We start from the raw sequence: 17,653 nt of genomic DNA, 5'->3' as shown, positions 1-17,653 counted from the left end.
GGAGGCGTGCCCGACCGATGCTGTCCTGCTTGTTACGGTGATTACCGACCACTCAAACATTGAACTGAAGTATCATATAGATTCTGGAAAACGACAACCAATAGACTACTATAATGACGCTGGCTTGTAAACGTGAGCATCGTGATTATTTGGCGTTTGAAAAAAATAAAACCCATGAAATGATATTCATATGACATGCTGAAGCATAAGCCACTGACTGTACCTGATGAAGACATTTCACACGCGCCGCCAGAAGAACACCTGCATGTGAACTCCTCCTGCAGTGTTCAGGGGAACTGTTAGCGCTGCACCGACCCGCGGGACGCTTTTATGAAGTTATTTGGCCCGCCCCGCACCACTGTATATATTTTTACAACCCGCCGCGCACCCGCGACCATTAAATAGACATACGGGGTCCGCGGGTTATGAGACGACCCGCGCATCACTAGTTCAGGGCTATCAGGGCTGTCATGTCAACAAATGCACGCGCGATGTCATCCCCTGATGGAGGAGGACAGAGCTTACGACAGTAGCTGAGGACATTATTTTTTCCAAACTGTAGGGGGACCCCGAGAGCAAAAGTAGCCAAGTGGGGCTTTAAAGCATTGACTAGCTCTGGTTTGTGAGAAATGTGTATTAAGGCACGTGTCTCTGAATTGGCGGCCCTTTCACAGCGGACGCGTAACGGAAAAAGCGAAGCGAATATTTCGTGTCAAAACCAGTCACATCGGCCACGACACGAATTTGCGACGTTTCAGAGCTTCAACAGTCCAAAACATTCGCGGCGACGGCTGAGAAAACACGGACACTTCATCATTCAGTGAAGACGAGCTTCTCATTTTATTTAAAATACCGAAAAGAAGGTTTTGGGGTTTGGGTCTTAACCTGATAACCGTCACGAGGACGAGGACGCACTGAAGGTCTCTTTGTTTAAATTAGCTCAAAATTACTATCAGATGTAAGTAATTACCTTGACAAACTATACATCATTAAAAAGATCTAAGACTAAAGTTTAATTTTTTTACCTCTGTTTTATTCTCAAAGTCTTATAGTGACCGTAATGTGTTAATATGTTCCAGGAGTTATGAATATGATCTTGGGCGTCGCTACCTTTTGATTGTAATATGCGCGTCATTTGCTCCCATTCATAAAAAAATCCTCCTTGGTCGTCATGAAGACACTCGACAAAACAACTTCCCTCAGGGCTTTTACTTCAAAAGTGTGCAGATGTGGAGAAATATTGATAGATTCTCACACGTTTGAGTCAAATTTCTATACAGAGAAGTATTATTTATTCAATCTTTATCCAAAATCCGCGGATGTATGATTATGAGAACAGTAGGCTGTGATATGCTGTGTTTTCAATTCATTCTGGCAGCCGGAGGGCGCTGGAAAGCTGTACTACTGAAAATTCACCCCATGGGGAACACATGAAGAACAGACACACCATGTGACATTCAGGAAGTATCTGACATATGGACATATCCACACAGCTCCCTGGGATCGTCAGATCGCTATTTTATGCAGATAGACACGTTTTAAGACAATAAACACACAATCGCGGCAATATATGGTTGGTCTGTGTTCTTTATGCCATGTTGGGTGGTTTCATAATAGATGATATTTATAATGCAATGCTATTCCACATAGCTTTTAGCATTGTATATTTTCTGTCAGATTTTTTGACCCAAAGCTATATGAGATCACATATTGTTATATAAAACACTCTACATATAAAATATAAAGTGATATGAAGCAAGTTTTGAATAAAACATGATTTTAATCGTATAAATTGTTGTTTTGCTGGTGTGCTAAGCTAACATGCTAGCTTGCCCTAGATGCACCTGCCACTGAGTAAATACTTTATTTTTATGAACATTTTCTAAATGTAAAACTACTGAAATGCTTATTTGGACGAAATGCATTCAATAGAGTCTCAGTGAGGGTAAAGTGAGAGGTTTGATTTAGAAATGAGGTTTGAATAGAACAGTTTGAATAGAGAATCGTTAGTAATTATAATGCAGACAAAAGAATAATAATTGGAGCCATAACCAGTCCGCAGAAGTGTGAATGCCGGGGAGACAAACTGAATGGGGCAGTTTGCACCTCTAAACAATAGAGGCAATACAGCGACTGAAAGCTGAGAAGATGTGGCAATAAACATCAGTTGATATTTCAGCGATATCTCAAAATAAAATCACATGAAACGATCTTGTAAAACGTTTAATAAAATGCAGAGTTTTAGACTGATCATCTTCAGATCTGAAATATAACATGGTCAGACTTGTGGCTTTAGCTGTAGTGCATTTCTAGATTTCTCCAAGGCCCACTTCAATTTTATTTTCATAAAGATATATCATACAAATAAATTTCTAATAACTTTACAAAACTTTGAAGCTTATTATAGCTTTTTTTTATTATAAAAAATATTATCATTTTGACTTTACAGTAAACTGCCAGGTGTCTGCTTTCAAATGAGACCATAATTATGCTTTTAGTGCAAAGGATTCACAAACTGTATTTGTTTTAGTCTGAGTATACATTTCTTAGGATTTTTTCAAAATGTAGAAATCAGCTTAACAGGTTAAAGAATAGTGTGTGTGAAGGGGAGGATGCTAATCTTGAACAGGAGCTAAAACTTTATCATGGCCGCTTCTGCACTTACTTTCGAAAGTCTGTGGGACAATTTGAGGAGCTCCTTCAGAGACGGCAGCGCATCTGACGACACTAACACACACTTCAGGAAATCAGTCGATCCAGAGCTGATGTTTCCAGTCGAGTCACAAAGTTAACTTTTAAAGGGCTGGTGTCATGTGATTTGACTTTTTTAACTGTAGTTAGTGTGTAATGTCGCTGCTTGAGCATAAACAGTATCTGCAAAGTTACAGCGCTGAAAGTTCACTGCAAACGGAGATACTGTCTTTTTAAAGTTACGGCAGTTTATTGCCTACAAAAATGGCCGGTTTGGACTACAACGAGCTTCTTCCTGGGTTGGTGACATCATAAACCCTCGCTAGTCTCCGCAGATGTGACTTCTGCCCGTAATGGGAAGGGGCGTGGCGTTTCCATGACAACCTGTGCTTGGCACTTCAGCCAATAAAAATACAGGAAACTACATTTGGCCATCTGACCAATCTAAGACCATTGCGTTTTTCAGAGGGAGGGGCTTCATAGAAGCAGGAAGCAAACGAGCCGCTCAAAGGACAGACAGCGGTGTGGAATAAAGGGAGTAGAAGAAAAATACGGCGTTTAAAAAAAAAAAAGAAGTATTAAGACATGTTATACTGCGGCCCATGAACACAACCAAGCCTAGAAAAAACACATGGAAACACCGCTTTAAGTGCCACAGACGTACTGAGGGAAACCCATTCAGTTTCTATAGTCGCGGACTCAAGATTTAGGGGGGAAAAAATTATCAACACGTTTACTGTGCTCGGTTAACTGAGACTTCTTACAGCACTGCAGGCTGTTGCACTTATTCGTTTCGTTGCTTCTATTGCTCTCCTTCTTTGTAAGTCGCTTTAGATAAAAGCGTCTGCTAAATGATTAAATGTAAATGTACAAGTTATTGCTGTCTGTAGCCTACAGTAGGCAAAAACAGCTTTAACTAGAACTACAGCTGTAATCTCATGAGAAATGCCACACCTGGCAAAGGTTAATGTTGAGTGAATAGCTCGTGACATCAACTGGACATTTCGTCACCTTTGTTTCCTTGATTGTGATTGGTTGAAGCCGTTTCTGTCACTGCTAGAGTAAAAAACGTAGTTTTTTTCGCCACAGCATATTTGTGTTCGGTGTGTAAGCACTCATTACACACACAGCAGACAAAAACATAAAACCGTCGCACAAATTATTTGCACGTTAAAATCACGTCCAGTGTGAAAGGACCTTAACCCAGCCACAGCTACAAGCATCTGACAGACCAATAATATAATTAATTAATATAATATATAATATATATACAATTTAATTTGAATTGTTTATAATAAAGAAATTATATATAATTTTTTTTATTTGATTAATCGATTTGACAGCACTAATATAATAAAACCCAAACCTTCATTTCATATCTTATATTATATTTAGTGCTATCAAGTCAATTAACCAATAAAATCTTTATTATATAGCTAGTTCAAAGTAAAAATATATATTCATTATCTTATGTTAATTATATTATAATAAATATATAATATCTTATGTTTATTATATTATATTAAATATTATATTATAATAAACATAAATTAATGAATATAATATATTTTTACTTTGAACTGTACCTATATAATAACAAATTTTAAAAAATTGTATTCGGTTAATTGATAGCACTAAATTAATATAATATAATATAATATAATATAATATAATATAATTAATATAATATAATATAATATAATATAATATAATATAATATAATATAATATAATATAATATAATATAATATAATAACCAACAAACCTTCATTTCGTATAAAAATTAGAATTAATATAATTTCATTTAATATAATATGCAGTTGGATTAAACCCATAAACCATTTAATAAAACAAAAATAAAATATATGATAAACATGATACAATGAAAATATATAATATTTTGCTTTGAATTGTATAAAATGAAAAATATTTACATTTATTTTGGATTCGATTAATTGATTTGACGGCACTAAATATAATTCATATACAATATAATATAATATATTTTTTATTTGAATCAAATATAATAAATTCCTTTAATACTGTAAAAATGCTGCATATAATATAAACTATATTGAACAGAAGTGTTGAATAGATTAATCTATGATGTATTTGGCTTTTCTCACTTTTTCAAATCCATATTAAACACACACAATATGAATGAAAGTACACTAAAGTTCCATAAAATGCCATAGCGTAACATTTTTAATGTTTAATAATGAAGGAGTTCGGAGCTCTGACCTGGTTGAACGTCCGCCAGCGTGCGCGGCCGGCGAGGAATGCGACACACACACACACAGACACACACACACACACACACACACACGAGCAGAGAGGGAGAGGCCGAGGTTTGGATGCATGAATAGACAGGACGAGGCTTTTGACTCGAGTAAACTGCTGCGGCGAGAGGGCCGTGCTGAACTAACCGCAGATCAACACAACCGTATAAACACACTCAAAACACTGCATTCTAGAGTCAGCAGAACAACAGACAGAGCCACGTTTGTTCGAGCTGAGGTTGAGAGAAAGACCGTGCCTTCACTAAAGCTTACTTTACAGCACTCGGTCAGAAAAAAGGTGCATTGCTGTCTCCGGGACGGTACCCTAAGGTAAAAAACCAAAAAGGTACTACTATGTACCTTTAAAGCGGTGTTTCCATGTGTTTTTTCTAGGCTTGGTTGTGTTCATGGGCCGCAGTATAACATGTCTTAATACTTCTTTTTTTTTTAAAGCCATATTTTTCTCCTATCCTCCCTTTATTCCACACCGCTGTCTGTCCTTTGAACGGCTCATTTGCTTCCTGCTTCTATGAAGCCCCTCCCTCTGAAAAACGCAATGGTCTTAGATTGGTCAGATGGCCAAATGTAGTTTCCGGTATTTTTATTGGCTTAAGTGCCAAGCACAGGTTAAGGCCACGCCCCTTCCCATTACGGGCAGAAGTCACATCTGCGGAGACTAGCGAGGGTTTATGATGTCACCAACCCAGGAAGAAGCTCGTTGTAGTCCAAACCGGCCATTTTTGTAGTCAATAAACTGCCGTAACTTTAAAAGACAGTATCTCCGTTTGCAGTGAACTTTCAGCGCTGTAACTTTGCAGAAACTGTTTATGCTCAAGCACCAATATTACACACTAACTACAGTTAAAAAAGTCAAATCGCATGACACCAGCCCTTTAAGGTACTACTATGTACCATTTCAAGAGTGCACACTTACATATAATTTATAGAGAGTGAATTTAAATGCACAATCTGGAGAAGGGGTGATCATGGAGGGATGCTGATAAACTGTCAACAAAATGGAGGTAAGACAGCTGCGTATATACACCTCTTTTGTTGATTAGCTGAGTGCTCTCTAGCGGTGTCAATTATCTGAACGAGCTCCTCCTGAACCTTGTTTAGTAAAAAACATCATTTAGGGGGTACAAAGATGTGCCTTTTCACTTTTGTACCTTAGGGTACCGCCACAGTGACAACACTGTACCTTATTTTCTGAGAGTGCATGAGCTAGAAGCATTTCAGTTAAATAATACTAACAAACTACTGAAATATGCCACATTGTATTTCTCTGCAACTAGGGTTATCGGCATTTTAAACAAGCTGAACAGGTAGCCATCACTCTCTGTTAATTCAAATAAATGCTATAATTCATGAACTCAATGCAAACTTATGCACTACTTTGTCTCTGCGTCTAATTCAAAGCAGGCCGAATGCTGGATCTAACCAGCGGTAACGGACCCTTCCGGTCAAAAGCTGCGCTGCAAACATCACTAACAGCTTTAAGGTGTCAATGCTGGAACATGACCATGGTAAAAGCGGGATAACTCACGGCTAGCTGTTAAACGATTTTGTGGCACCTTTAACTAATCCTGATTTGACTGGTTTCATTTCATGTGAAGGCTTTAGTGAGTATCTGCTCTACAAATCACCTGAATCAATTCATTAACATTAATTGTTAACTTATTCACACTATTAAAGATGTTGATTCTCATGATAAACATGCACAACATTTCAAAACACGAAAGAGTATTTCTGTGCCAGATACACTCCTTCAGGATTCAAGTTTCAGAACGTTTTTTTCCAAAGTATGGACCTGTGTGATGTCATAAAGAGCGGGATTCCTTGTAAGGACACTTCTCCTGGATATGACACACACACACACCAACCAAAGCGAGACCAAGAGCGCGTCCATCAACGGCGTTGTGTTTTTAGACACGAGATCAACAATGTCACTAAAGAAGTGTGTGTGTGTTAGGGGTGTAAGAAAATATCGATACACGTGAATATCGTGATATTTTGTTTGGCAATACTGTATCGATTCTCAAAAACACTATCGATATTTATATATTAATTTATTTCCATCCAAGATTTGTGGCTTTGTGTTCGAATTAAACCACAGACTGTATAACACCCAACCGCTAGATGGCAGTGTGTTATCTCAGAACGTATCTGACGCGGAGCCGGAGTAGCGCAAGGTGAATATGTGTGTGCTTATTAGCATTAGCAAACCTCACAAGACGATAGAATTATTCCACTCCCGCAGTTAACAGAGCTGAAGCTTGGACTCATTTTGGCTTCAGCTACAAAAGCCGCGTTTCCACCGCAGGAACTTTACCCAGGAACCAGGAACTTTGGGTGGTACTCGGTGTGTTTAGACCGCAGGAACCAGGGTCTAAAGGAAGTTCCGGGTAAATATTTCCCCCTCCAAACGGCCCTGCTCGCGAGGTAGTACTTTTTCAAAGTTCAGGAACTTTCGAGGGCGGGACTTGGGCGCTGAACATGCTGATTGGTTGAGCTCACGCAGCATTTTATGTCAACGGGCATTTGTCTTTCAAAGTCTTTTGCGAGGTTCGGTCTACGTTCAGTAAATATCAGTCTTGCTCTCTGTCTGATGGCGCGTGTTCGTCTCAGCCATCTCACGTGCAATGTCCGTAATAGCTGATAATAATATACATTGTCATTTTAAATCTAGCTTTACAAGCTTTCTGAATATGCTGCTGAATCTGCATATTAGTGCTCTTTTCTGTCGTTGTTAATTACCTTAGTAAACCTAAACATAACCAGCAAAAGCAGCACAGCTTGAATCTCTTCCATACTCGTTATTCATTTTTTTTCACCATGTAAACGACCTGACCGATTACTTTTAAGTGTGTGTCCTTACATGACGTGACTGCGCGCGCCGCGCTCATGTTGACAAGAGAGGAGAGCAAATTTTTCTGAGGGGTAAACTTTTCATTTCGTAAGTTATGAAGATAATGTTGGAGTAATGACAGCGTATATTGCCCCAGGCAGTTTTTACTTTAACTGCGCCTGACAGAAGAATAAAAAAAATTCTGAGATTATTACACAAATAAATAGCTTGTAATATAATACTGTATTAGTCCTGGTGGCCGTTAAGAGTTGCTTTGGCTACAGTTAACACACTCCAGCTGCTGGAGAAAACAGCATTGACATTTTTGATGCGGCAGAAAAACTGCATGTGACAAAATGATTGCGATTGAAAGTCATCACATGTAAACACCAGATCGGTTTAAGCCGGGTGCACACTGTGCGATTTTGGCCACGATTTGGCCGTCTGAGACAAATTTAGGAAATCCTAAAAGATTCCTCAGATCCTAGGCTAAAATCTGACGACTTTGGTCGTTAGTTTGGCATGTTCACCGGCAGCCGATTAATGAGCGCTGCGATCAAATTTTACCTCAGGTGAAATTCTGGCAGTGTCAGAAGATTTGGCACACAATCCTGCAGTGTGACTTCTCCTACGATGACAGTCAAATATCTCAGTTTTTCAAGACAAACTATGACCAAAACGAGTACTAGAGATTTCTTTGTAGCCAGCATTTCAGTCCCGCGTGTAATGCAGCTCACTGTCACCGAATGCGTCATTCATTGATGATATAAAGCTCCGGGTGAGTTTTCTTGCGCGCGTCCGTTTTTAGCGCGCCGTCACTATCGTGCAGTCTGACATTAATGACAACTGAGATCTTACAATGTGACATGGCGATCATGTTCGTACAGTCTGACAAGGGACATTCGCAAAGGATTTTGAAAAATCGCACAGTGTGCAGGACCCATTAGATAACATCTCATGTAAACAGTCCACTAAATCTTTCAATCGGTACACACAAAAATTACTGTCCGTCACTGACTTGGAGGAACAGTCGCGTGCAGTCCTACATCACCAGACTCATCTGCCTAATCTTCACGGTACTTTAGATCGCGGTGGAAACGCAGACAGCTGCAGGTCTGGGGGGAGAAAAGTTCCTGTAAAAAAGTTCCTGGTACAAAATGTTCTGGGGAATTTTGGTGGACACTGGGCTAAAGAAGCCACTTAGGAAATCAACAAGAGTCATTTTGTTGGCAAAGTTAAAATCCAGAATTCGGGAAACATTGAATCGGAGAGTTTGCTTAACATCCAGACGTCATCCGCGTTGCTGAGAAGCGTTTCGGTAGAATATATACAGCACATTTTCCTCTCAGTGACAAAATAAACACACACCAAAACTGACAGCGGTGGCAGCAGAACGAAATCATCTGATCATAGCGATGTGGAGATGATGACCAGCTCTGCAGTTCAGCCTACTTTAAATGGGACTTTATACAATAGACTGCATTAAAGAAAACAGCTTTACAGTATTAAATATAAAACAAACAGTCATTCAGTCATGGAATGAATGAACTATGCACTTTCTGTTGCTAAATAGTTAAGAAATAAAAAACTGCTATACTGTGAACCTTTAAAACATGTAGAATAAAGAATCCTGCAGTCACTTTACTATTTCCCTTTACTTTACTATTTACTATTTCTACCTGCCCAGGGACTACGGGTGGAAAATAGCAATTTGCTAAAACCCGGTGCAATGCATCTCTCCTTGTTATAAACAAGGCTAATGTTTTTATTGTGCACTGTCCCGGTCTCAAATAAAAGTAATAATAATAATAATAATAATACTTAGATTGCACAAAATAGTGATTAGATATAAATGATACTGTATTAATTAAATAAAACAGTTACTTGTAATGTGTTAAGCATATGGTTGTGTTCTTTATTCTTTTAAATTAATCTATTTTATTTAAATTATTCATTGTTGTTTTTTTTCCCTTACAATATCGCAATATATCGTATTGTAACCCCTGTATCGTATCGGCAGATTCTTGGCAATACACACCGCTAGTGTGTGTGTGTGTGTGTGGGGGGGGAGATCACCTTCAGCTTCCCAAATAACCCAGCGTTAAGGGAACAGTGGATGCAGTTTTTGTTTCCGGAGTTCTGCAAGTGTGTGTGTGTGTGTGTGTGTGTGTGTGTGTGTGTGCGCGTTTTCCTGGTCACGAGTGGAAACCACAGGCAGCAAACGAAAGTGCATCAAATGTGTCTGTTTTGTTGGCAATCGGCGCGTAAGTGCATATATTGTGAACAACAACGCGTGTGTGTGTGTGTGTGCGCGCACCAAGAAGACTCCTTTGCTGTTACTAGTACTGTAACTGTGATTTAGTGTTAAATTAGGCATATTGTAGTTGGGATTGGTGGCTTAGTTTTTACTGTGAATTTGTGAAGTAAATTGTGTTTTGCATCCATTTATATTTAAATATACTTTAAACTCTTAATAAATTGTTCCACTTAAAAATGTTTTTATATTCCAATAAAAAGCCAAAAAAAAAAAAAACTATACCGAATCCTAGACCTGACAACACATGACAAAATGAAGAGGCAGTTAAAAACATAATTTGGAGCCTACTTGTTTCACTTACAGCAGCCAATGGCTCCTTGATTTTTTGATCTGGAGCCCTGCTATGCTTTGCCTCCACATCGTGCATTAAAATCGTTTAATGCTCAACTAGCCGTGGATAATCTCTTACTTCTAGAGCCTGCTTCATTTGGCAGACACTGGCAGAGATTGTGAATCAGCAGGAAATGCATCAGAGAATGACTACAAAGAGAAAAGCCCTTTTTGACACGGATCAATCATTTTAACATTAATTTACCTTGGAGCAGAAACTCTACAGATCAGCTTCACAGAGATGAACGGGGAAATGACAACAATCAATGATGCAAAGCACTCTCATCGATCAGATTAGAAAAGGTTTAAAACACCCTGAAGTTCAGTTATTGTGATGGGCGTTTAGCTTCCAACAAGCACTAGACCAATCACGACAGACTGGGCCATCTGACCAATCAAAGCAGAACAGACTAAACTGCAAAAAATGCTCTTCTTACTTAGTATTTTTGTCTTGTTTTAAGTCCAATATCTAAAAATTCTTACATTAAGAATCATTTACTAGACAAGCAAAAGTTGTCGTCTTGTTTTGGGGGAAAATAACAAAATGAAGTGAGCTTTTGCTTGAAATAAGATAAATAATCTGCCAATGGGGTGAGAAAAATAATCCTAATTCAAACAGAAAACAACATTATTTTCCTTTCCCCATTGGCAGATTATTGAGCTTATTTTTAGCAAAAGCTCACTTCATTTAGAGTTATTTTTTCCCAAAACAAGACAAAAACTTTTGCTTGTCTAGTAAATGATTGTTAATGTAAGAATTTTTTGATATTTAGACTTAAAACAAGACAAAAATACTAAGTAAGAGAAGCATTTTTTGCAGTGCAATTACGACAGACTGGGCCATCTGACCAATCAGAGCAGTCAGATCAGTAGCACACAGCACATGAACGAGTGTTTTATCCTCAACACATACTGCATTGGGAGCATGTGTGAACCTGGCGTGAGGGTTCAGGAAAGGCACTGATACCCCTTTTCCACCAAGGCAGTGCTGGTGCTAAATCGGAGCCAGAGCCTAGTTTCAAATCGGTTCTTTGTGTTTCCACAGCCAAAGCACCAGCTCCGAGCCAGGAAAAGTGGTTCTTAAGTAACACCAAAACATTGCTGGGCTAGAAGTAAGAACCGCTTGCGTCACCGGCTGGGGGCGGCGTTACCGTGATCAACAAGATGAACACAAACCTGTGACCGCCATTTTTTCAATAGCAGCTAATCAAGCTAACAGCTGCTGGATTGTAATCTCCGTCTATACAAATCATGGAGAGCTGCATGAATGCGTTGGATTTGCGGCGTTTTAATGCTGATGTAGGATCATAAAGCCATGAGCCACTGAGGGAAGGCTTGTTCGAGATGCATCGGCGCGCGCTGTGCAGACCGATCGCCGTATGACATCAAAGTAGAGCGAGCGCCAACGACTCCTTATGCTTTTGAATCGCTCACGCGGTATTTTGATATCATACACGGATCGGTCTGCGCAGCGCCGATGCATCTCGAACAAGCCTGGTGTGTTTGTATTTCCCGCTGCCTCACTAGCATTGCTAAAACGCTAGCGAGAAAGATGAGACGTATACAGTGACGTAAGACCTAGCTCTGCGGTGGCTCTCTACATGTGGAAAGCCAAACCGGTTCATAAAGGCTCTCAAGTCGAACCAACTTAGAACTGACACTAGCACGGGCTCTGAACTAGCACTCGGTTCATTCTGGTGGAAAAGGGGTATGAGTTGTGATGGGAAAGGAGCTATAGAGAGTGTGTGTGTGTGTTCAGTTTCTGACCTGAAGCATCAGCTCACAGTCCTCTCTGCCCACAAAGATCATCTCGCGGGGCAAACGGTGGCGCGTGCCGGAGCTGCTCACCAGGAACCACGACGTCACGCTCATCTTCAAAAGTCCATCCACTTCCTGCAGGAAAACCATCCGGCATAATCTGAGGATTGAACTACTCATACATATAATGCAGTCACATGACCACACAACAACTGTGACCTGGACTAGTAAAACTGTTACAGGCCTCGACATTAAAGGGTTAGTTCACCCAAAAATGAAATGTATGTCATTAATGACTCACCCTAATGTCGTTCCGTGTCCCTCCAAAAAGACTCAAAAGTTTCATGAATCAGTGAATCGATCAATGATTCGGGTTGCCAATGTCACGTGATTTCAGCAGTTCAGATCGCGTCCAATCATTGATCGATTCACTGATTCATGGTCGTAGTTTTTGTTATTTTTGGACCCAAATGTATTTTGGATGCTTCAAGAGACTCTAATTAACCCACTGATGTCTCATATGGACTACTGTGATGATGTTTTTATTCCCTTTCTGGACATGGACAGTATAGTGTGCATTGACTGCATTATGCTCTGGGACTAAAATATAAAATATCTTAAACTGTTCCGATGATGAACGGAGGTCTTACAGGTGTGGAGCGACATTAGTGAGAGGAGTTAATGACATAATTTAATTTTGGGTGAACTAACCCTTTAAGCATGTTCATGTGCATATCCTTTGGACAAGTAAATCGGTCAGTCTTAATGAGTGAGAAACTGAGTCATTAATTCAAACACTTCATTGAATGAGGCCGTCGTTTACAAACAGGTCAATGAATCTTTGATTCAACCGATTGATTCAAACACTGAATCATTCAGTAACACATGAGAGCTTCTATGGTTCTGCTGTTTGGAACTATTTTTGCAACAGAAATAGAACAAAAACACTCAATATTGCATCTGAAATGCAAGTAACTAAATGTTAATTAATTGTTTATGGAGCTGTCATATGAAATCAGTGTCATTTTCAGTCGTGATGGTATTCAGAAAAACAGCACATTTGGTTGTGTGATGTTGTTTAACTATATATGTTATAAAGATAAAAACATTTTGAATGTTTTCTGCAATTTCTCTGTGTGAGCGGCACTCATTTCTTTTGAATTCTTCTCGAGATGCGTGAGCGTCAACAGCGTGTGGTTAGCGTCAGTTCATTACATTATATTATCCATATCCACTATCAATCACCACTTACACTCAGGGTTTCCGTTGTCCGGTAATTACCGGACATTGGCAGGGAAAAAAATTAAATGTCCGACAAAATGAAATCTTTTCGGTCAAATTGTCAGATTAAAACTGCCTCTTATCGATACCGTAAGCCTGCGACGTGATGCCCTCGCTGTCATGACAGCGCTCCGTGGCTATGGAGGATTGCAGTTCTCCACAGCCTGCGAAGCAGAGTATGTGAGCGGAGTGGCGAGATTTTCAATGGAGTGAGGAGCGATTTTTTTAAAAGTCGGAGCGTTGTGGTTTTTGCTCGCTCCGAGAGCGCTCCACTACCGCTCCATCACGAGAACAATTTATGACAACGGGCCGGCACAGCACTACATTTTTCGCCAGAACTAGAGCGTAGATCGGCTCAAAAAAATAAAGCCCAACCCTACCCGAGCCCATGCACCCGAGAGACCGGCCCTGCCCGTGTAAGTATCGAGAACGAGCCTGTAATGACTAATGAGCGGAGCGGAGTCGGTGTGATCAGCTCAATAATCCGCAGGCGCGCGCTCATGAACCCACCGGTAAAATGATGTTCGTTCAAATCCAGCTCAGACATGACATAAATCTGTAGCTTACTATACTTGTTGTAGCCATTAAACATTTTTTTTTCATATTTATGTTTAAATATTATAATATTTTTAGATTTCATCTGATTATGATAGGCTATAAGTGCAAAGATGCAAGTGGGTCAGAAATTATTTTGGTGGTTAAATTTAGTTTAATATTAAGTTTTGTTTTGTAAAAAGCCTTTCTTTCGTTTTGTACAAATTGTCTCTTAATTTTAATAAAGGTTTCTTCGGTTAATTGCATGTATTTAATAAATAAGAAATAAATAAGTAGACGAGGTCGCGGAAGCCATCGCTTTCATCATGAACTGGAGCACGTCTCAAATAAACTGAAACTCGGCAGGCCTCACAGACATGAGGAATATGTAGCCTAATATGTGTGGAAACGAAAAGATTTAAATAAGCACATGGTGCAGTGTTCAGAACTCACGGTAAACAACCAACTGGATACAGATGATCACGGCGATGGGCATGAGCCCATAACTGGGTTAAAGTTTAAGGGATTTTTTTTTTTTTTTTTACCTTCTACTGAATATGATCGGGTGCAAGCACATTTTAAACAGCACTTATTCACACACGGAAATTTGTGAATAAGTAATTTTGTCATTTTCTCTAATGCATTCAAAAACATCTTGTAGTGCAGTTATCAGTATACTGTTATATTCTATTATATGATTTTGTCATTTCACACGGTGGCCAATTTAAATGTTACCAACTAAATGAGACATACTGAGTTTACAATAGTGTTGTGCCAAGTTTTTTTTTTTACGTGAATAAAGGCATATAGATTTGCACACTTTGCTTAATCACTGGTCTAGTCTGTTAAACTTGTCGGAAGTTCTCGTTTCTAATCTGCCCTCGTAGCCTATTTTTTCTCTCATCAAAACCGAATACCATCAGTGGTTGTACATCAAGAGCAGGGACAGTTTTTGTGCATTTTGTTTCGCGATCTGACCGGAACAAACAGAAAGTCTCTGCAACGGCGTTAAGCGTTAGATTGAAGCGCTCGTCTGTGTGAAGACTGCATGAGCCGCGAGAGAAATCTGCGTCACTGATAACAGCGGCAACGAGCGCCAGATCACCTCTTATTTAACAAACGAATGAAATGATACTCTTCTAGTTAACCAGAGATGTTTTGTTTGTATTAGTTAGGTTAATCCGTAAAGCAAGATGTTTCAAAAAAGTGGTGGGGGGACATGTTCCACCCGCAAATTACGCCTATGAGTTAAAAAAATTGGTTGATTGACGCCAATCGGACGTTCATGTTTTTTTTCCGTCTATTTGAAAGTTAGGGTAATAAACATGTTGCATATACGGCCTGATTATGTCATTTTTTTAAAGTTACATAAACTGCTTTTAGGAGTTTTTGACCGGCATATCATCAAAATGTCCGGAAAACGAAACCTCTGCAGGTAACTTTGACCGGCACCATTTCTTTCTAGCGGAAACTCTGCTTACACTATATTAATGCAGAATCATTCTTGCATTTTGGTGATTCGTTAGTTTTTTGTTGTTTTTTGTTATTGGTGTTTTAATCAGTCTCTTGTCCATCGGGCAAGTAAAATTCTCTTTCACTTGTCCCTTCAAGAAATCCACTTGTCCCAGAAAAGCGTTAATGCCGAGCCCTGTGTTATATATCATCTAAGACAATCAGAAACATTTTTACATTCTAATGTATAACAGGTCCCTATGATTTGAGCGATGGAAAACAGAGTTCAATGTATAATGAAGAATTTGTCAAACATTTGATGAATAAATAATGCAGGTGCGTGAACTTCATCTCCAGAGACGCGCTGATAGTCGCTTCACGAGCATTTGAGAAAAGCTATCGTCATAAACACGCAGAAACTCAACTGATAGCAACCCGTCAAAATAAAAGTTGGTTTAACTTGAATAAATTATGACAAAAATATATAATTGTTGTACGGTACAATTTATCCACATCCAAATGAAATAATACTAACTCTAATAAAATAATAATAATAAATTATTAAAACTGTATTATTTAAGGAATCATTTTGTACCCATGTTTTAATTTTAACAGTGAAGATGTTTTGCAAATGCATGTTTTATGACTTTATTTGATTGCCAGAAAAATTTAAATACACAATTCAATAAAAAATAAATAAGTAAGTAATATAAATGAAAACAAAAGTGTTGTTTTTAAACAAAAAAAAATGAATTGGACATTAATTAAACCAATAAAATGGAATCAAGAAAACTTAAATCAGTAAATATGATTTTTTTTATTGTTAAATTGTACGTGTCTCATGACTTCAATTAATTATACATGCTTTTAGATAACAAAAATATTAATAATTCAACCATTTAAAAGGAGTACAAAACAATTAAAACGGGAAAATGGAATTTGGGAAAAACTAGGATGGATTGTATGGGCTCCCCAACAAATTACACATGCTTATTTTATTCTCATTTTGGTAGTGAGATAATATAAATATTTGTGCTTTTATTGCAAAAGGCTGAGGAGCAGGAGTTTATCAATTAGGATTGATTATATGGCGAAATATTTTCATGCCAGAATGGAGTTGGTTTCTAGGTCAGTTATTAATTTGAGCAAATATGACCGTCTGAACAGTCTCAAATCACGTTGGATATCAATCAATCAAACTATAATCAATATGGCAATGTGAAATGATGCTGTTTGTGTAACGTTGTGATATTATTCAGATAAACGTGTTATTTTAGCTTCTGATGCGTTTAAAATTGAATTGATCAGGACAAAGTTCAAGTCCAGACTCGCTCTCTGACAGAATCTTTATGTAAATATACATTAAATCAGAAAAAGATCCAGGTATACAGGTGTAAAATAAACTCTATTAAACCATATTAGCTGCTAGCTCAAGCAAACCTGTCAATCAACATTCATTCATATTAAACTCAAGAGTTGGCGAAATATAGGCGTTAATCCAAACCTCACAGACGATATTTAGCATATTACGCATTCACGAACCACAACTGCTACATGACAACACAAATAAAGCAATTTAAACAGATAAACACACACTAAAGAGAGTAAAAGAGGCACTAATGTGCAGGTAAGCTCTCACACACACCTTCTTCAGTGAAGCTCCGGGCGGCTAACGCTCAACAGGAAGTTTATTCCTGGCATTCCCGAACATCCGACAGCTTAAAACACACACTTTACACCATCAGCAAACGCGTTTAATGCGTCTCCATCACTGCGAGGGGACGTGAGCTGATTTAGCCGGAGTTTCTCGCTGTTATTCCCGATGGTCGAGACTTTTAACCGCTGTCCGTCCGCGAGAGAGACAGTCTGACAGAGTTTGTCAGGCCGGTGCGCGAGTGACGTCACCACCTGAAACTCAAGCCAGAAAAACTAGATCCACCTTTAATCACTGGATTACAACATAAAAGCCCGAGGACGCGATTATATTATTCAAAAGCGGTTCCTGCATAGAGATGACCGTTGCAGAAATAGTATCTGGACACCAAAGTCACATTTAAAAATGTAGATAGATAAGAAAATAAGTGAAATTCGAGTTCTAGAAAAAGATCTAGAGCTGAAATTGCGGAGTAATAAAGTGTTGGGATACTTTGTCGTTGTCATTCGG

General features: G+C 38.7%; 1 protein-coding gene across 5 annotated transcripts in view; it reads right to left on the bottom strand.

Moving 5' to 3' along the window:
• cep170ba (centrosomal protein 170Ba) overlaps window positions 1-17,384 on the bottom strand; it is a 77,274-nt gene extending 59,890 nt beyond the window's left edge. For all 5 annotated transcript variants that reach the window (XM_067454871.1, XM_067454873.1, XM_067454874.1 and 2 more), the window contains exons 1-2: window positions 17,135-17,384; window positions 12,232-12,357 (exon numbers count right to left, since the gene is read on the bottom strand). In XM_067454871.1, the coding sequence (XP_067310972.1) occupies window positions 12,232-12,336 (105 nt within the window). In that variant the 5' untranslated portion in view covers window positions 12,337-12,357; window positions 17,135-17,384. The remainder of the gene's footprint in view (window positions 1-12,231; window positions 12,358-17,134) is intronic.
• Window positions 17,385-17,653: the final 269 nt, after the last annotated feature.

The sequence above is a fragment of the Pseudorasbora parva genome, chromosome 10, assembly GCF_024679245.1.
Source record: "Pseudorasbora parva isolate DD20220531a chromosome 10, ASM2467924v1, whole genome shotgun sequence".
NCBI classification, from domain to species: domain Eukaryota; kingdom Metazoa; phylum Chordata; class Actinopteri; order Cypriniformes; family Gobionidae; genus Pseudorasbora; species Pseudorasbora parva.
The sequence above is the reverse complement of the archived record's forward strand: the minus strand, read 5'-3'. Positions and strand labels throughout refer to the sequence as shown.